Source organism: Epinephelus moara, chromosome 12 (genome assembly GCF_006386435.1).
Source record: "Epinephelus moara isolate mb chromosome 12, YSFRI_EMoa_1.0, whole genome shotgun sequence".
Taxonomy (NCBI): Eukaryota; Metazoa; Chordata; class Actinopteri; order Perciformes; family Serranidae; genus Epinephelus; species Epinephelus moara.
In genome coordinates, this window is record NC_065517.1 from 28,284,632 (window position 1) to 28,305,067 (window position 20,436).

General features: G+C 40.5%; 3 protein-coding genes across 7 annotated transcripts in view; all 3 read right to left on the bottom strand.

Moving 5' to 3' along the window:
- Positions 1-9: 9 nt before the first annotated feature.
- The window catches only part of LOC126398464 (trans-L-3-hydroxyproline dehydratase), a 263,012-nt gene continuing 242,585 nt past the window's right edge, over positions 10-20,436 (bottom strand). Inside the window, exon 7 of the transcript XR_007570775.1 lies at positions 10-161. The gene's annotated coding sequence lies outside the window, so the exon portion shown is untranslated. The remainder of the gene's footprint in view (positions 162-20,436) is intronic.
- On the bottom strand, positions 1,441-10,964 carry LOC126398459 (phospholipase ABHD3-like). Of its 3 annotated transcripts, none has more exons than XM_050057819.1 (9): positions 10,804-10,964; positions 8,822-8,982; positions 8,502-8,684; positions 8,290-8,335; positions 6,571-6,683; positions 6,234-6,407; positions 6,090-6,138; positions 5,810-5,975; positions 1,441-4,523 (listed from the first exon to the last, which is right to left on the bottom strand). In XM_050057819.1, the coding sequence occupies exons 1-9, from the start codon at positions 10,816-10,818 to the stop codon at positions 4,318-4,320; spliced, it is 1,113 nt and encodes a 370-aa protein (XP_049913776.1). In that variant the 5' UTR covers positions 10,819-10,964; the 3' UTR covers positions 1,441-4,317. The 3 variants fall into 3 exon arrangements, with proteins under 3 accessions (XP_049913776.1, XP_049913777.1, XP_049913775.1); XM_050057820.1 differs by having other exon boundaries at positions 10,754-10,942; XM_050057818.1 differs by having other exon boundaries at positions 10,486-10,942.
- On the bottom strand, positions 13,073-20,265 carry LOC126398465 (cathepsin B-like). Of its 3 annotated transcripts, none has more exons than XM_050057829.1 (10): positions 20,246-20,265; positions 18,007-18,130; positions 17,786-17,871; positions 17,530-17,644; positions 17,287-17,402; positions 15,599-15,684; positions 15,358-15,501; positions 15,138-15,254; positions 13,515-13,643; positions 13,073-13,392 (listed from the first exon to the last, which is right to left on the bottom strand). In XM_050057829.1, exons 2-10 carry the CDS (start codon positions 18,127-18,129, stop codon positions 13,316-13,318), a joined length of 993 nt encoding a protein of 330 aa, XP_049913786.1. In that variant the 5' UTR covers position 18,130; positions 20,246-20,265; the 3' UTR covers positions 13,073-13,315. The 3 variants fall into 3 exon arrangements, with proteins under 3 accessions (XP_049913786.1, XP_049913785.1, XP_049913784.1); XM_050057828.1 differs by lacking the exon at positions 20,246-20,265 and adding an exon at positions 18,688-18,820; XM_050057827.1 differs by lacking the exon at positions 20,246-20,265 and adding an exon at positions 18,292-18,421.

The following is a 20,436-nucleotide window of genomic DNA, read 5'->3' on the forward strand; positions in this document are numbered from 1 at the left end:
GTTCTCCCCATGTCAGTGTGGGTTTTCTCCAGGTACTCCGGCTTCCTCCCACAGTCCAAAGACATGCAGGTTAATTGGTGACTCTAAATTGTCCGTAGGTGTGAATGTGAGTGTGAATGGTTGTCTGTCTCTATGTGTCAGCCCTGTGATAGTCTGGTGACCTGTCCAGGGTGTACCCTGCCTCTCGCCCAATGTCAGCTGGGATAAGCTCCAGCCCCCCCGCGACCCTCAAGAGGATAAGCAGTTATGAAAATGGATGAATGGATTACTATTAAAGATATAATTTGCCCTTACATTACAGGATAAGGGCACAGTGAAGGCTTGAACACGCTTTAGAAAGGACGCAGCACCAAAGGGCTTGCAGGAAAAGCCCACTAAGTATGTATGATTGTTAAAAATTAAAAATCAACATATCATACAATCAGAGAACAATATTAAAAAGTTCCTAAAAATATCAGGAAAACACATTCTCAGGAAATTATCTGCTCAATATTCATCCTAATCAGTCGTTTTACACAACTTCCTGCAGTTATTGCGTTCAGTATTTGGGTTAAATGTGCAGTTCATACGTTGTTGAATTGAATTGTTGTGTTGTTGAATATAAAATAAAATATTTTTAAAAAAATATGTAACTTAGTCAGGATTCAGTTTACTCACTGATAGAAAAGAGGTCCCTTAAGAAAAGAGGTTAGGAGCCACTGTTAATTGCAACAAAGCCAGGCTGGATTAAGTGCTGCTGCTGAACACAGCTACTGCTAACAATGAGTTCATCTTACCTGTAGTTTACAATCATAGGCATAGATTTTGGGGGGGACACAGGGGACCCTCTATATCTAGAACATGTGCAATTGTCCCACCCAATAAAAACAGCAGTAAAAGTAGCAGAGGACATCCATTTTGACAAAAATTACACCTAAAATTATGCAAAAAAAAAGGCACAAACTGGTGGATAAAGATTCCCCAGTATGCAAGAAGTTAATGCTGCATTCACACGGAATGGATTTTATTACATTTTTTGTGAACAGCACAGCATCACCATTNGGGGGGGACACAGGGGACCCTCTATATCTAGAACATGTGCAATTGTCCTACCCAATAAAAACAGCAGTAAAAGTAGCAGAGGACATCCATTTTGACAAAAATTAAGACATTTACACCTAAAATTATGCAAAAAAAAAAGGCACAAACTGGTGGATAAAGATTCCCCAGTATGCAATTAGTTAATGCTGCATTCACACGGAATGGATTTTATTACATTTTTTGTGAACAGCACAGCATCACCATTGCAACATATCATGTATGTTTTTATTTTACCGTCCTGTCATTCCGTGGTGCTCGAAATTTTCTGGCAGGCCACCCCCCATGTTGAAACGAAACCTGTTCCCTTCATTTACTTTGATAAATTTAACATGCAAAATAAATACCAAGCTGAGGTTATTTTCATTCTTTAATTCAAGTGTGATTCAATAACCAAAAACCAAATACATACTTCATAATGCCCAACATTCTTTCAAGTGAATACACCGTTGATATTGCAAAAACAATGTGATTGTGGTTACAGCTCATACAGACTGGAGAAATAAGTATCCATTAAAAAATACACAGCAATGAAAGGCATGAGAATGTGGCAAAGAACTGATGAGGAAGTAGATGCAGTAAGACAGCAGTCAGCAACATGTGCTGCTGTGTTCTCAGGTCACATTTGCAGACATTTACTGTTCAAGTAAAAGAAATGCAGCTTCTGGTAAAAATGACATAAATCATAAAGTGATAACACGTTGGTAGTGGCATTGTAAAATGGTGTGTTTGCATCATCAGTGCACTATTGGTGATAGATACACACATAATAAAAACCTTCTAAGTATTCTGGACTGATTGAAAATGACATTCAGTACACACATACTGACCTGGTCCTTATTGTACAAAGACTTCAAATCCACGATTAAAGGGTAACTTTGGTATTTTTCAGCCTGGACCCTATTTCCCCATGTTTTAGTGTCTAAGTGATAAATCAGAAAAACAATTTTTGAAGCCGTCACCTGCAAAACAGGCTGCAATGTAACCACTCCATGTGAACACTGTCTGTTAACAGCCACTAAAAGTGCTTGTTTTTGCCACTGACTGGCTCAGATTGTTATTCTAAGTGTCTAACAACTAGGGCTGCAACTAACGATTATTTTCATTGTCGACTAATCTGTTGATTATTTCTTCGATTAGTCGACTAATCATTTTATCGAAAAATGTGTTAAAATGTTGAAAAATGTCGGTCCGTCTCTCCCAAACCCCAAAATTATGTCATCTAATGTCTTGTTTCGTACTCACGCCAAAGGGTTTTAGTTCACCGTCATGGGAGAGTGTGTAAAGCTGCCAATATCTGAACGTAAGAAGCTGCAATAAGAGTATTTTGGGGTACTTTTATAGTACTTTTCTCTGATTAGTCGCCTACTAAAATAGTCACAGATTATTTTAATAGTCGATTAGTCATCGATTTGTTGACTAATCGTTGCAGCCCTACTAACAACATTATGGAAATGATCCCTACAGAGGTAGACCTTTTTCTCGAAGAGTAAGATCATTTTTGTTCAATCAGAAACAGCCCCGAAATTGCAATCACCAAACCCACCAGACTCCATCTAAATAAACAGTCATTTTATCCTCATAAAACACACTTAACTCCAAGTCGACAGACACAAAATAAAGCTCACAAAAGCCATCTTGGTTCGTCTTTCCACTGTTCCAAGAATCACCAACTTTGGTTTGGTTGAAATAAACCCTTAATTCACCCAGTTAGATGTGAAAACAAGCTAGCTCTATACATGCCAAAATTACTGTTTATTTAAATAGAGTCTGGTGGGTTTGGTGATCGCGATTTAGGGGCTGTTCCTTGTTAAATAAAGGGGATCTTACTCTTTAACGACAAGGTCTATCTCTGTAGGGATCCTTTCCAATAAGTGTCATACTCTTATAACAATCTGAACCTGTCAGTGGCAAAAACAAGCACTTCTAGTGGACGCCAAGTGGTTATACTGCAGCCTGTTTCACTCAATACTGGACCAATTTCAAAAACTGTTGTTCTCACTTGTCACTGAGACACAAAAACATGGGAAAATATGACCTAGGTTAAAAAATGCTAATGTTACCCTTTAAGTTAAGAACAAATGACCTCCTGTAACTACAAACTACACATCATATAATCATCATGTGGACATGATATACATTCTTTTATCCATCACTCATTCCCCAAACAACAATGTGTGTCAGTGACAAACAAAAGGCAGATTTACAGCACTCACAAATTAAAACCACTCGCTATTAAATTATTGACGGCAGGTACAAATACCTAAAGTACTTTTTACAGTCACGTCTAGGGTAGTGCATAATTTACATTGCAATCAAGCACACTGCAAAAGCATTTACAAGCGTACAATAGTTTTTACATTTAACTGATGTCAGGTTTTTTTTGTTTGTTTAAGAATCAAAAACTCAGATGACAAACCTGTCCTACAATTGTACATGTCTTTCCTTCTTGACAGATGTGTTGTTTCCTGCCGAGTGGCTGTTTTTTGGTTGAGATTGACAGTTCAAACAACCCAGCTGTTAGCAGGATTACCACAGAGTATGGTATGGCACTGAGAAAGTCTATGTAAAGTATGCATGCAAGGCTAAAACGTGAAGAAGTATAATCTTTTCAGGAATGTTGCACACTTCAAGGAAAACTAGTACTGCAAAACCAAAGCAGCTAATGAGGCAAAACAAACAGCAACATAAGCATATATGTTCAAATTTTCACATTCTTTTCCTTTTAAATAATTTAATAATTTTCAAATAAACCCAAGCACACATTTTCTAACAGGGAATAATTACACATTTTGTTGTCAACACACACTTCAAGTGCTTCAATTTGGGACGGCATGTGGGAGAAACTACATGATTAAAAGTAATCTTTTTTTTTAAAATAATGTTTATATTGCGTGTTTTTATCTTAATACAATATTCTGTATTAATTTATCAGCTGGCTGCAAGATTTCTTAGATATTTCAAAAATGAGTTCTGCACATTTTTACTTCTCGATTGCTCATTAAATAGAGAACCTGAGATGATGAGGTAGATCAGCAAAGTTGCAATGAGGTCATATGATTGTACAATACAGTTGGTCATTCTCTGTGCAAACATGAAGGAGACCCAACATTTCTGCGGTAAGCTAACGGCATGCAAAGCCGAGCAATGCATTTTTGTGAATTGCTGTTCTACTGCTAAGATGCCGGCCACTTTGTATTCCTCTCAGCTAGCAGTCGTTCTGGTGCTCGGACAAGATGATCAGCTCATTTGCTCCTCCTTAATGCTGCAGGCTTTCATGATGTCCTTAGGGTGTTCAAATACGGCTTGAACAAACTGACCGAATACGTGCTCCATGTAGCTCTCGCCCCGAGGGAACAAACCCTGCAGGAAGGCAATGTGTCCACCGTGGGCCGTTAACAACAGGGCGACGTTCGGCAGGCTCTGGACTGTGGTCAGCGGGAAGGCTTGATGAGCAGGAAAGGATTTAGTGAGTTAGCCACGTTAAACATTAGATAGAAAACATCTCTTGTAGCATGGAGACTGAAATATTAGCCACAGTACAATCAAACTTTGCCACAAGCTACTTCAGCCATTCATGTTGCTGCTGCCAAACTTCAAATCTGTTCTCATCTCTGCTCCTGTCAGCTGTCATTGTCACCACCATTACCACCACCAGGGTCTAGACTCCATAGAGGGGGTTCCCTGATCTACTACATCTTTACCACCCTCCTGGAATAGATGATATCACAATGGGGTCTAATTGCAAAAGACTTTTCACATTTCTCATACTTTGTGCACACGTAAATAAATATTATTTTCTCTCAGAATGAGTCTCTCCTGATTGAAATAATTGCGTCCTGAGCAGAGGACGCTGGTAATCAGCTGCTCCTGCTGCTGCCATTCAAAGCAGTGCCAAAGGACGGTCTCCATGAGTCACTCTTCTCCTGCTTTGTCTGCTCTTGCACAAGCTAACATAGCGGCTAACATCAGACACTGAGCTGTTAAATGGTTTCAACAATCTCACACCGACACTAAAACAGCTCGACTCTGACGTTAAACACATCAATAACCATTGGTTAATGTTAGCCGTGTGATGCTAACAGATAGCCCTGTCACTACGTGTGTAACTCTGTCCCAGACATAAGAGCTCACACTCCTGCAGAAGTAGTATCATGATAAACAGAGAGGGAAAGAGCACACCACACGTCACTGTGCCCCTATTTTCAACCATTTAATGCCTAGATATAACATCTGGCAGTCACCCACAATTCACAGAACTGTAGTTACGTGTGTAACTCTCATTAGGCCCTCTATACTGACCGGGAAGAGCTTGTGTTTCACTCATGCTACAAGCTGTAAAATTAGGATCATACAAATGAGCTTAAGATATTCAAAGACTAAGGCTGTGGTTACACCTGTCTGTTCAAAGGGAAATTTGCATCTAGTTATACCTGGCTCCATTACGTGTCAGGTGTGAACGCTGTCAGACTGGATTTCCAACCCACTGAGATGGACTGGTTTGCTTGTCTTTCTGGTCTCATTGTAAAGAAATGTAAATATGGCCCGGTCTGGGTTTGCAAGCAACACAACTCATTCATCACACACCAGTTAGAGTGCAACAGGATACATGGTATGAAGATATCTGCTGAATCTGATGACAAAATTCCACTGAAACATCACCACAAGTTAAAAGTTACATCAAGAACTGTAAACCTAACACAATGTCCATCTTTTCCTGTTGTCTGCTCACCGTGTTGGGGAGAGAAGGGGTCATCAGCAGCGTTGAGACACAGGATGGGCACTGCTGTATTTTGGAGTTTATTGTCTGGGCTGGCATCAATGTAATAGTCTGTACAAGATTTATAACCGAACATCAGAGAGGTGAAGCGTTCGTCAAACTCACGGATAGTCCGCGCCTAGAGGAGAGGGATGACATTAACATTAAAATTAAAATGAAGAGGAAAAGCCATCACACATGAAGGGAGATGAGAAACTATGACAGAAAAGCAAATGTAAAGAATGAGCCATACCTTCACGACATATTCAATGTCCACCACTTTCTCGAGAACCTTCCTGTGCCTGTGAGACACATGTTTTTGTTTAACATACTTTGTCAACAACCCCAAAATTGTTACACAAAACTCAGGAATTTATGAAACCTCAACTTATCTGACCTGGTGACAGCACGACACAGGCCGTTTGTGAGGTATTTGTTGAAAAGCAGCCAGTTAAGTGGTTCTTCCATCGAGGTGGCAGACTTCAGTGCATTCCAGGGGACGGAGATGGTGAAACCTGCCACCATCCCCGACTCCGAGCGCTTACGGGCCAGGTAGTTTAGTAATAACATGCTATCCAGGGTGAAAGACGAGAAAAACACAGGAACAGCTATTTGACTAAAAGGTAGCAACTAAAGGAAAAGGAAATGGATAGGAAGAATTTGACAGTAAAATAACCTTTTGATAACAGAGAGATGAGAGCAGACTGAAACCATTACACCGTGCGCAAACTCACCCTCCCAAAGACACACCAGCACCAAGCACAGGGGCATGTGGGTAAAGTCCTTTGACATGTTGCACCACACGCTCAAGATCTGAGGTGTTGGCTGCACAGTAGGTGACAGGCGTCTGAAGCAAGCAGAGGGACAGACGAGGAGCGTTACATGGTGTGTTCAAGTGCCAGATTTTGGGTTTGAACTGCTACTACAGCTGGCGTTATTCTGTGGTCATCTTATTGTCAACAAATCCAGAGAGAAGACCAAAACCAACACTGCGTTAGTTGGTGTCAGTACATTCTACCTACCCTGCCAGTCTGTAATATTTACTAGTAATATTTAATGTTCTTACTGAATATGTAAATCCTTAAAAAGTGCATACGTTGCTACATGTAGCTACGTGCTATTGTCAGGGAAACATGTAATCTTGGTTGCTGGTGTTGTTAATTTCTCCACGATTTCGCATCACATCTCTCCTGGAACATGTCCAATCTTGAAGATTTTGGATTAGAAGCTTTCACAGTAGAAAGTGCAGCTACACTTTCAGTCATTCTCTGGCTGCAAGTACACTGCTACATGTAGCTTCACGCTAGCATCTAATTTCTGCTAGATTTTGGATCATATTAATGTTGGCACATGTCCGGTTATGAAGATTTTGGTAAGAAGCTTTCACTGGTGATTTTTCAAGGTAGAAAAGTGCAGGTACACTCCTTTACAGTCATTCCCAGGCTGTAAGCAGGCTGACAGTGCTACATGTAGCTACATGCTAACATCAGGGAAACATCTTCCTGAGGTTTCTACCATGTTTTCCCCGTTAAAGGGTTTCTTTTGGGGAGTTTTTCCTTGTCTGCTGTGAGAGTCCAAGGACAGAGGGATGTCATATGCTGTAAAGCCCTCTAAGGCAAATTGTTATTTGTTACACTGGGCTTTTTTTTAACTAAAATTTAATTGAATTGAAAATTGAATATAATCTTGGTGGCGAATGTTGTTAGGTTGTCCCTGATTTCTGATCATATTCCTGCTGGAGCATGTCCGGTTGTGAAGATTTTGGTTTAGAAGCTTTCATTGGAGATTTGTCACTGTAAAAAGCATCGCCATACTCCATAACACTCAATTACCCCGCTGCAATAATGATGCAGAGACACCAAGAGTGCAAATGCAGGAGACCCAGAAAAGCTGACCAATCAGAGCAGACTGTGCTTTTTTAAGAGGGAAGGCTTAAAGAGACAGATGCTAAAACGGAGCATTTCAGACAGTGGGTGAATACAAGTACAAGTGTTTTTTAAAACATTATAGCAGGTAAACATGTTCTAGTAGAAACCCAAAATACAAATATGAACCTGTAAATGAGCATAATAAGTCTCCTTTAAATGGCTGGTCAATTTAGTTTTTGGTGAAAGTTACTCAAAGCATTAGAAACAATGTGTTTACTGTGGGACTATTTTCAGCAGTGGATTAATACACATTTGGTGCTCTAGTGAGTATTGTGTATGTTTGACTACAACTAAACTACAGTACCCGAATTCATCCTTATGAAGGATCAAGTCACTTGGTACAACAGTGTGGCTCATTGGTGTATGTAGATCTATGGCACATATGTGTAAGTGCTATAGCTCTTCATGGGATTTGCTAATGAGAGAAATACTGGATGTCTAGTCTCATACCTAAATATTATTTGGAAATAGCAGCAGTATTAAATGTGACATGACCATGGTTCATTAGGTGATCACTGTACTCACCAACAACTCTTCCCCTCCAAGTCCTCTGTTGTTGAAGACCACACATCTAGAAGAGAAATGTCTATGAAAACAAATACAGCAGCTACTGGACATTAAATTAAATGCAATTATAACAATTTCCACATATGTTTGATTTAGTTACTGAATAAAAAATGTTCAGGGTGTTTAAATTTTACTTGTGATTCAGGTGACAGGTGAGGAGCACAACTTACCTATAGCCGCGGCGAGTGGCCTGGCTAATGGCATGGAGCACATAGGACTGCTTGCTGTTGCCTGTCAGACCTGGGAGGATCAGTACTGTGGGGCGGGTGGAGGATTCTGGGTAGGTTGCACTGTCCTGATTGTCCACCCAGTCCAGAGAGATCTGACCACCATCAACCGTTCGGATCAGCTCACTGAGGGATGAAGGAAGGATTATTGATACATATAAAGTTAAACTATAGAAATATAATGATGATGTGGAAAGATTATAATATGGCTGTGTCAGTCAACAAAAGGAATGAAGAGAATTTGTGCAAGAGGTTCATCCTACTTGCGATAAGAGACGGAGGGTCTGGACTTGAGGACGGCACAGACCAGCGTTTGAAGCCGGCCTCCCCAGCACCACGGAGTGGGACTGAAGCGCTCGACCACCACAGGACAGTGCTTGTGGAGGAATGCGCCGAAAGCCTTGCTGGAAACCAGAACTGGTGTCTGGGAGGAAAAGAGACGAAATTAAAGGGGTAAAACAAATGGGTATGTAAATTAATACTTGTGACAGAAAAAAATGCATCCAAAACAAGCTGGGTGAGGGAGCAGATAGTGTGAGAGATACGGAGCTTCAAGAGTAGGGTGTGTCTGTGTGATGTGTGTGTGTTTATGATGTGTGGTAAACAGTGTCGTGTTCTGCAAAACCCGAAAAAGCAATCCAAGAACAGTTTGTATGAAAAAAATGATCATACACACTTTTATATGTTTTGTTTTGTTATGGCAGTTTACAAAACATATAACATGAGTATTATGTGGTATGAAGCCAACATGCACTTATTGAGTTGTAAACAGATAATCAAAGATAATCAAATAAATGTTTCAGTCATTTATCAAGTTACAATGCCAAACATTTGCACATTCCAGCTTCTCAGGTGTAAATATTTTGTGTTTTTCTCTGTTTAAAATAATTGTACATTGAATATAATTGGATTTTGGGACTGATGTTATTTGAAGGCATCGCTTGGGCTTTAGAAAACTGTCTGTCAGCACATTCATCAATAATGAAAATAGCCAATGACACTTTATTTCAACCCTCTTTTGGCATGTATTGGTGTCAACAATCATAACTCCTCCTATGGGAGAGCTATATAACTTGCACAAACAAATGAACAAATGGTTTAAAACGTTCACTAGATGTGTTCAGAGCTGATATGGTAGCAAGAGTGTCAAATGGAAATTTGGAGCATTCGTTACCAATTTATACATAAGTTATGGTTGCTTAATGTGAAAGTTATAGCTACTGACAACTACAATAAACACTTAAAAATGTCATAGGTTCTCCTTATGACTATTTCTTAATGTGTTATAAACCATGTATGAGTTATTCATATGATTGTTATAAATGCCAAACAGGGGTTATAATAAAGTGTCAGCAAATACCCAATAGTGCACAGTTATGTAACCTTAAAGACACTGCCTTGTCACCAAAAACGTTAAAAAAAAAAATGTTTTTTTAAATGCAATAAAATAAAAGTGAATAGACAACATAAAAAATAAGTAAATAAGAAAAAATGGAAATAACATAAAATAATAATTTAAATAGAGAAAATTTGTTAATTAGTTAATTAATATAAAATATAAAAAACAAATAAATAAAATAAAATGAAAAATACATATAATAAAAATAAATAAAATATGCTAAAATAACATTGAAGACGATAAGATAAAATAAATAAAAACAATACAAAGAAATAAGACAAAAATAAAACAATAGACAGAGTTAAATCAGAAAAATAATTAAATAAGTAAATGTACTTAAAATAAGTCGAATAAAATAAATTAAAATAAAATAGAGTAGAATAAGGTAAAACAAATAAATAAATAAATACACATATATAAGAACAATACAATAAATTCAAACAAAAAAACTATACAATACAAAAACAAACCGTGGATGTAACGTTAGTGCAGTCATTATCACCGGTACCCTTTACCGCAGTGACTGACCTGACACTTGCGGCCCCACAGATAGTACAGTGCGGCCGTGAGGGAGCAGATGAACACCGTGTAAGGTCTGGACACACACTCCCAGTATGTTCTCCATAGCTCCAAATGTGATAAAAACATGGCTACTGTCTATCTATTTAGCTTATGTAGCTGACGATATCTAACGTTAACGGTGACGGTAGGCTAAAAGACTCTTTAGTCGACACACCGGGACAGACAGCTGACAGAGAGACGTTAACGTTAGCTACAGCAATGCCCGACAACCTGCCTTCATCACCACCAGCTAACGTTAAAGATGCTTTACGGCCGCTCCTTTACCCCGAGACGTCCCATCACCTCTGACGGTAATGGTAAAAGCCGGTATCCACCTGCAGGGTTTTATTCAGCGGGGTGTTTCGGCAGCTTCCTGGTTATCAGATGGTTCGTTTAAAGAGACACCTCCAATGTCAAAGTCCGCCTCATGCAACATGTAATGCTCCGCCTTCACCATACAGGAAGTACTTCCGCTTCTTCTTCTTCTTTGAGTTGTAATGGCGGCTGGCTGACTAGCTTTTAGCTTCATCACCGCCACCTACTGGACTGGAGTGTGGATTCTGATTAACAAATGTTGGTTTTGTACAAGTGAAAATAAATGACTTAGAGCTGCATGTTTACACAGAATTTTGCTTTAATCTCATATGTATAACACCACAGTGCTCATGGGAACCTGGGCACAGAACTGTTTACATTATTAGGTCATATTTACAAAAAATACAGTGTACAGTAGCTAGTATTATTTTTAGGAGTCTGCCCAGTCCTGTCGAAGTCCTCAGGTCTGAAGTGACAGCTGCAGATGACTGAGGAGTCACTTGGGACAAAGCCTTTCTCCTTCACTGCTGCTACCCATGCCCGTCTCCTATCTGTGTTTTTTGGGAAACTACACACAAAATAAGTGTGTCAGAAAAACGCAGTTCCACATAATTTGTAGTTACAATTCAGGCCACAAGTTAACTACTAACGTTATGCTGCGTTATGTCACGTTGGTGCCATGAAACAGATAGTTGACAATTTGGAATAACACACACACCGACATAGCTGTTTGACAAAGCATCATAATTTTATAAGTAATATTATATAAATGTTAACCTTTTTTCTTTAAGTTGTGTGACATAGCGTTAGCTTAATTAGCATTAGGACCAGATCAGGACAGTTACTTTACTTGATTAACGCACCTAGGCAAGATGGCGGCGGTATTGACGCATCCCACAAGCCAGGGTGCGGCATCTATGTATATATATCTATGTCAAATCAGCATAACGGTTCACCTGACTCATCACTACAAATATTCCTCCGCCATTTCCATGGCAACGTTGGACCAGCTAAAGCAAATACCGGAAGGCTACAAAACTTCTTTCTTCTTCTTTCTGGACACACACGCTCTATACAATCACCGGCCACTTTATTAGGTCGGTACACCTTGCTACTAGCGGGTTGGACCATCTTTTGCCTTCAAAACTGCCGTAATTCTTCATGGCATAGACACAACAAGGTGCTGAAATCAGGAAGTAGAGAGGGTCGTCCACTATTGGGAAGATCGACGGTTCAATCCCCAGCTCCTCCAGTCTGCATGACGAAGTATCCTTGGGCGAGATACTGAGCCTCAAATTGCTCCTGATGGCTGTTCCATCGTTGTGCGAGTGTGTTCAAAACTGAGTAGCACATGGCACCTTGTATGGTAGCCTCGGCTACCAGAGTATGAATGTGTTAGTGAATAGGTGAATGTGATGCTTAGTGTAAAAAGCGCTTTGAGTTGTCGCAAGAATTTAAATCCCAAAGGTGCTCTATTGGATTGAGATCTGGTGACTGTGGAGGCCATTGGAGTACAGTGAACTCATTGTCATGTTAAAGAAACCAGTTTGAGATGATCTGAGCTTTGTGACATGGTGCGTTATCCTGCTGGAAGTAGCCATCAGAAGATGGGTACACTGTGGTCATAAAGGGATGGACACGGTCAGCAACAATACTCAGGTAGGCTGTGGTGTTTAAACCATGCTCAGTTGGTACTAAGGGGCCCAAAGTGTGCCAAGAAAATATCCCCCACACCATTACACCACCACCAGCAGCCTGAACCGTTGATACAAGGCAGGATGGATCCATGCTTTCATGTTGTTTACACCAAATTCTGACCCTACCATCTGAATGTGGCAGCAGAAATCCAGACTCATCAGACCAGGCAACGTTTTTCCAATCTTCTATTGTCCAGTTTTGGTGAGCCTGTGTGAACTGTAGCCTCAGTTTCCTGTTGTTAGCTGACAGGAGTGGCACCTGGTGTGGTCTCCTGCTGCTGTAGCCCATCTGCTTCAAGGTTGGACGTGTTGTTGGTTCAGAGATGGTCTTCTGCAGACCTTGGTTGTAACCAGTGGTTATTTAAGTTACTGTTGCCTTTCTGTGATCTTGAACTAGTCTGGCCATTCTCCTCTGACCTCCATATGACATGCAAACCTCCTAAACTGACGTTGTACACACAGTCTGACTCAAAAAGTAACACTTTTACCTTCTTTTTTTTTTTTTTTTTTTTTTACAGAATTTGTTTTTATTACAGGCTTTTAAAAACACACTGAAACACTGAATAGTTCATTGGGGGGAAAAACGGAGATGCAAATAATGAGTCATTTAGAACAGCAACACAGTAAGCACAAAAGTTAATGTTCATCATGTTGTGCAGTGTATTCCCTGTTGGCTGCATGAAACCTCAATGCAATACTCAAGTCTCTTACAAAATAAAATCTTTATTTTAATCTTCCTTGATTAACTTGATTTGACGACTGTTTGCAGCCGGGACTCATTGAACCTAGTTGAGTGGGATTCCTGTGACCACCTCTGACTCAATGCCACACTCGTCATTACCACGCTTGATTTTGAAGAAACCTGAAACAAGAAGACACAGAATCGTAATTTAAACTTCTTTGCTATATCACTCACTAAACTGTCGGGTTATGTGACATTCACAGAACATGTGACAGAGAAATACAACGCTGATTTTATTGTACCTTTATCTCCCCAGTCACTGTTCCAGGAGTTCGCAGCCAGCCAGTAGGGTGTCCCCTTCTCCTCTCCCCAGCCGAGGATCTTGATGGCATGACCGCCCAGCATTTCCCCTGTCACATGCTGGTACACACCTGCAGTAGAGGAACGTTAAGTGCAATAACATAGGGCTTAAAAGAGGAGTTGTTGTCCACATTTTACTACTGATTTCCTGAAGGATAAACTATGCTTTTAGATTGGTTGTGTGTTTTTGTATCACCAACATCCAAAGTTTTATAGTAACCAATAATCACTACATTTCTATGTTGTAGGAGAGCTACACACATTCATGTTTACCTTTAAAAAGTTTTTTTCTTGTGAAATACTAAATACTTTACAATACTTAACAATAATAATAAGTACTTTTCATGTGCAAATCCTTCAAATGAAATAATCTAGAAGAAAAAGTCATTCTTTGGTCGAACTGCTCACAGCTCATGGCCACACTGACGCCTTAAAGGGTAAACTTTGGTTTATTTAACCTGGACTCAGTGTTCTCAAGTCTTTGTGTCTATTTGACTAATGGGAACAACAGTTTTTGAAACTGATCCAGTATTGAGAGAGAGCATTCCAGCAAGCAGCGGTTAAAGAAGCTGCAGTCTAATCACTTAGGGCATTTGTGCACTGTCAATGTACGTCCACTAGAAGTGCTTGTTTTTGCCACTGACAGGCTCAGATTGTTATTCTAAGCCTCAAAATCGTTATTGCCAAACCCACCAGACTCCATTTTGAAAAACAGTAATTTTAGCGTGTATAAAGTCAGCACATTTTCACGTCTCACTGAGTGAATTAAGGGTTTATTTCAACCAAACCAAAGTTGGTGATTGTTGGAAGAGTGGAAAGACAAAACAATACAGTTTTTGTGAGTTATATTTTGTTTCAGTTGCCTTTTAATGAAGTGTGTTTTATGATGATAAAATGTTTATTTAAAGGGAGTCTGGTGGTGGGTTTGGCCATAGTGATTTTGGGGCTGTTTCTGGTTGAACAAAAAAGATCTTACTCTTTAACAAAAGTTCTACCTCCGTAGTGTCCTTTCCATAATGTTGTCACACAGTTAGAATAACAATCTCAGCCTGTCAGTGGCAAAAACAAGCACTTTTAGTGGACGTAAATTGATGGTGCACAAATGCCCCGAGTGGTTACATTGCAGCCTGTTTTGCAACTGTCCTCGGCAGCGCTCTCACTTGATACAAACCAATTTCAAAAGTTGTTGTTCCCATTAAAACATGGAAAAAGTGTGGTTGAAACATTTTGAAGTGACCCTTTAATATGTGATGAGAAGCCACATACTGCTTCATTTCATTTCGTGAGACAAAAAGTTTGGGAATCACTATTGTAGGGTTAAAATTTGGAATACAAATAAGCAAACAGGGATGGCATGATGATCATGTGTCTCTGACTGAATATAAAATACACAAACTAAAGCAGGTTTCACATTAATTTTCATTCTGAGATGAAGTGAAACTGAGGTTACTTTTCCTGCTTGTGTGCATGCTGCTGTGTGTAGAGGAGAGCTTTGTGTGCATGCGTGCATTATACACTTTCCAAGTTGTATCTAATTTTGCAGCAAAGTCAAAAAAAGGCCTCACCAGTCTTGTACAGCAGAAAATCTGCATATACAGAGAAGGCTGCCTCCACAGGCCCGTTCTTATACAGCTCAGTCATGATCTGCTCCTGTTTGGCCGGGACAGTGTATGTGCGTCTACCTGAAGAGGGAGACACAGGAAACAATAGAAACAAGACAATGTATGACTGAGAGAAGCTGCTGCAGGAGGAGAAAATGGATTCTTTTTTATGTATAGTCTTTACCAAAGTGTTTGTCCTTCTGATAGGATGGTGAGTATCCATCAATGCACTGCTCCGTACACTTAGGAGTGTCCTGTTCACCCTGGCACGGAGGACGAGTCCCATTCACGTGATGCTCACAGGGAGCAATGCTGTAGGGTCGGCAGCCTGTCAAGCACAACATTAATGTCAGCTCAGACTTGAAATACTTTCTTTTAATGCTTCCTTAAAAAGCTGTTTCAGTTCACACTGAAGATACACTTACCAACATTGGTTCCATACAGGCCTCCTGTCACCAGTCCTTTCTTTGCCCAGAACTCCCAAGCAGCTTCGGGATAACCACCAAAACAGCTGCATCCAAATTCAAATAAAAACACCACAAGCATTATTGTTCAGTGTTCTCCTACAGGAATACTTCACCCCCTAAAATAATCATTTGTATATGAGTTGCTCACCCCATGTTATGTTGAATTCATGGAGAAACTGTTTTCCTCGCATTCCTCCATGGTGAACGGGGAATCCAAATGCGGAGAAAACGCTTGATGAATTGCAGTCATAGGTGACTGCATTAAACTACAGTAAAACTATATCCAAAAATACATTTACAAACTCTCACACATCTCGTGCAGTATAATCCACGCCTCATTTATCCATGCTCAGTACTTCCTGAACAAACGGACCTGAAACTCAGGGTGCTTTCAGACCTAGAGTTGTCTTGCTTTGGTCTGAATCAGGGTCTAATTTTGTTACGAAGTTGTATAACTGCCTAGAGTTGGTTCGTGTTCTCACGGCAGCATTTACAAGCAGACCAGATCAAATGCCTTGTGCGAGAAAGCTGCTCTTGATTGGTCAGAATTTCCATGTGGGAAAAATCCAGGAAGTAAACAAAACGTTGAAGAAGAGTACACTTGCAAGATAAATGTGACACTTTCTAATGTCACAATGGAGGGACAACTACGCAGGTTGATTTTAGCGCTGCTCATCGTGGACTATATTGCTGTCATTGTTCATTTTAGTCAAAGCATACAGTTTGAAAACGAGGCGCGGCTCCAACTAGAAAACAATGTTTTGATGCATTGGATGTGCTGAATGTGCATATTAAGGCAGTACAGGAGGAGGTGCACATTAATAATCCTCCAGGACTGTAACATGCTCATGTTTAACCCAAACAATGTGTCATGTGACTGCAGTTGGTTCAGATCAAGGTCGGAACACGTTCTCACCACAAACAAACCGCACCAGAGCTCGTTTATAACCAGACCAAGACCACCTCTTCAAGGTCTCGGTCCAGTTGTTTTGGTGCACATCTGAGTGTGATTGCTGTGTTCACACCTGCCCAAACGAACTGCACTTAGGGGGCAAACAATTTCGATTGAGTTCAATTGAAGCGAACCAACAAGGGCAGGTGTGAAAGCACCCTAAATCAGCTTTCTTCAAATCCAGACTCAATCAGCAAAACAGTAATTTTACCTCACTTAACGTGAGAGCTGCTGGTGTACCGCTGCCTCACTCAGTTACTTTGTTTGTGGTGTTGTGTGACTTTGGTGAATCCAAACACAATAAAACAACCTAACTGATTTGAAGAAAGGATCAGTAAGCTTCATGTTTAATTCAGTTCCCCTCCAGAAAGGGCTGTCGGTTTGGGAAGTACTGAGCGTACCACTGGATAAATGAGACATGGATTATGCTGCACAAGTTGTTTGAGAGTTTGAACAGATGTTTTGATATAATTTTGCTGTTGTTAAACATGGACCCCATTTACCCCAATTCATCAAGAGTTTTCTCCACTTTTGGATTCTTCGTTTACCATGGAGGCATGTGAGAAAATAAAGGCTTTCTTCACAAATTCATCATAACACGGAGTGAGTAATTGATATACAAATGATCATTTTGGGAGTGAAGTATTCCTTTAACACACCTGGAATACACTAATTTTGTTACTAAAGTACTCACCCCATGCCACAGTCATCACAGCAGGAGAGCAGATCTTCAGCAGAGATCTCCACAGAGATCTTACCACCGCTGTGGATACATATCCTGTCGGATATCGCCTCAACTGCCCCAAAGGCCTGTTGGCAATCAACAAAAGGAAACATTGGTTTATGCACTTTAGTTATCTTTTGGTTTCCATCTGTTGAACCACTGTTACAGTTTGTCCTGCCCTTTGATTTGTGTCCTTTTGTTGGTCTACATTACCCAGCAGGACCCACAGGATCCCTGGTCTCTGATCTGTTTGATTGTGGGACAGTTGGGCCACTCCTGGCGTGGGTCAAAGCTGTCTGGCAGCTTTATGCCTTCCGTACTGTGAACCCTGAACAAGAGAGGACGACGGTCACTGAGCACTGCAGATAAGGTGAATCTGCTGACTGTCACCTGTTTGGGCATGTGAGAGACTACACATGCTAACACACACATTTAACACCCACATGCCCTCATACATGGTTAAACTTACACCTCTGGCAGCTTGGGTCCATTCAGTATGGTTCCACACAGTCCCTTCACATAGCTGATATCAATGTTGTGGAAGTTCTCCCCGGCCTGGAGCAAAAGCAAACGAGAGATTACAGAAATCACAACATTCACAACCACAGTCTGTGACAGCAGGGTTTCCTCAGGTGACCATATGCTGCAAAGATAGTTAGCAGCAATGTAGGAATACCCCAGTGTACTCACCGTCCAGGTGGTGTTGGCTTTGTTAATAAGGTTGATCATCTCTGAGGAGGCATGAGGGTGGTGAGGCCAAGCCCAGGTGACAGAGACTGTCACGAGTACAGAAATGAGAGCCAGGGAACGCATCCTGTGAGGCAGATGACAATTAGACTTAAGCTCAATGTCCTCACCTACAATATAACCATTAATCAAAAGAGAGAGGTTGTTGTTTTATGAGACATTACAGCGTTTTATGAGACAATACTGAATGAGCATCTCAAGGCAATCACAGCTTTATCCTCCTCTCACCTGGGCCTCATTGCTCCCTGACACTTTAAATACTCCAGCCTCACAGACTCTCCCGGCCAGATCGTTCTTTGTCATACTTATGCAAGAACTTCCCAACATGAGTTCCCACACTGCTTTCCCGTTGCCGACCTCGCCTGCCTCTGACTATCCTGCTTCACCTGTTCCTCGGCAAACAACTCAGCCTTCTGTCCTTGACCAAGAGCTCTGCTTCCTTGTTCCTAGTGTCTTAGTGTCCGTTTGGAGGCATGTGATTTCCTTTGCTGTGAGTTATCTCACCGCATGGCTGCACATTCTGTCTTTCTGTGACATCCCCTCCCGTCTACTCCCTCATGGTACCGCTGCACACGTTTGAACTGTTTAGTCTTTGTATGCATCCAGTGGACGTCACTGACTCACCTGTTTTCTGTTTTGGCATGCCACACCAAGTGCTTTGGACTGAACCTGTGTCCTGGAAGACTCCGAGCCAACAAAACTATCACTGTTTCACCTGCCTGTTCACTCTATGTTTGACTAGTAGTATCTAGAGGGGCACAGTTCTATTTACTTACTAGAGGCTGGTGCTGTTTATGGATCTGTCTATGCTAGGTATCCAAACATCTGTACATCCCTCATCTAACCACCAATGCCTCCGATGATTAATTAATCTGATCTTAATGAATCTGTGATAGACTGATGGATAGATGTATGTAGATACCTATCAAGCATCTGTTAGTCTATCACTGATATTCAGTGGTTGTACCGATAGATGGACATAGATTGGGCAACCTAAATCCACATGTCAAAATATGAGAATTGAATTCATGAATATTGACTGTAAAAAGATACCTGACAAATTAAAAATATAAAGTATATCTCTGTCACACCTCAGGTTTCTTAAGTTATGTTTTTTTTTCATTCATGTTGTTTCCTGTTTGACTTTTCACATTTCAGTTCACTTCACTTCCTGTCCCTGTGTGTTTTCCCTCCCTTTTGATGATTTCACCTGTGTCTGATTGTCTGTCCGGCCCTGATTAGCCTCACCTGTGTCTCCTTATCCTTCCCCTCACCAGAGTATTTAATGTGTGTCTTGTTTTCTCTCAGTGCCAGTTCGTCTTAGCTCCTTGTGTGTGTGTATGTAGTGTTCCAGCCTTTTGTCTCCCAGTGTCCTTTCCTTGGGTTTTTGGATTTAGCCTGTTGAGTTACTCTGCCTCATCCACATTGAATTAGGCATTGAATTAGTTGTATCACCACGTTACAACTAAACGTGCTATGTGGAAATTTTATCTAGCCTAGCTAACACTTGCTGGGAGTTGGTTACGCAGTTCCAAACGGTGCTATATTTTAGGCAAGGAGACAGTTATTAAGATGATACACGGTCGCATTCGCTGACTTACATAGACAGCTTAGTAATCGAAAAACAAGTATGATAAAGAAATGTACTCAAAACGGCCAAAAAAATGCAAGCTCTTTGACACGTCCAATCTCCATGGAATTTCGCAGGTCACTGTTTGGTGGTATTGCAGTCAACCGGCCGGCAGCACAGAAGGATCAACCCTGTGTCACCACTTAAAAAGTCCATGTTACAATTTACCCCGTGTAAGGTTGTGCTGTGCTCTCCCCTGCACAAACTCTTTTCTTCTAAACATCAGTTCAAATATAAATGTGAAATATACTTTCACAAATATTTACATAATGGTATTTTTGATAAATAATCATCAGTAATGTGGATATAATGATTAAGTGGGTAAAGGCAAATTATTAAACAGCTTTAAGTCTGTAAAACCAGGGAAAGACAACACTTAAAATATCATGATATCCAAAATCTGAGAACACATCTCGTCTCAAGTCACTGTATTGATTTAGTATGGGTAATATTGCCCAGCACTACTCAAATGTTAAGATGTTATTAAGTATCATTAAAGACATTACAGAGAAAATGAAAAACAGTTTCCTAAATCGAAGTCTTGACTTTTACCTGTGTTGCAGTTGTATCGAAGGATGTTCTTCTGGGCGATTCCTTTCTGTCACTGAATCAAACACCAGTCTTCTCGCTTCTTACTGCCCCTTTTTACAAGCAGCAAGTTATAGACTCACATGTCTGTGTTATTAAAGCATCGTCAGTAATCACCTCATGTGACTGACATAGAGGTTGACAGGTGATCATAA

What these genes read in the sequence shown, in the direction of transcription:
- LOC126398459 (XM_050057818.1), bottom strand. Translation starts at nt 10,605, where the DNA reads ATGTTTTTATCACATTTGGAGCTATGGAGAACATACTGGGAGTGTGTG. An exon ending in TGTGGGGCCGCAAGTGTCAG is followed by an intron (nt 8,983 to 10,485) that starts GTCAGTCACTGC and finishes TTTTCCTCCCAG; the next exon opens with ACACCAGTTCTGGTTTCCAG. An exon ending in GCCACTCGCCGCGGCTATAG is followed by an intron (nt 8,336 to 8,501) that starts GTAAGTTGTGCT and finishes TTTCTCTTCTAG; the next exon opens with ATGTGTGGTCTTCAACAACA.
- LOC126398465 (XM_050057827.1), bottom strand. An exon ending in GGACCCAAGCTGCCAGAGGT is followed by an intron (nt 17,645 to 17,785) that starts GTAAGTTTAACC and finishes TCTCTTGTTCAG; the next exon opens with GGTTCACAGTACGGAAGGCA. An exon ending in TTTTCTGCTGTACAAGACTG is followed by an intron (nt 13,644 to 15,137) that starts GTGAGGCCTTTT and finishes CCTCTACTGCAG; the next exon opens with GTGTGTACCAGCATGTGACA.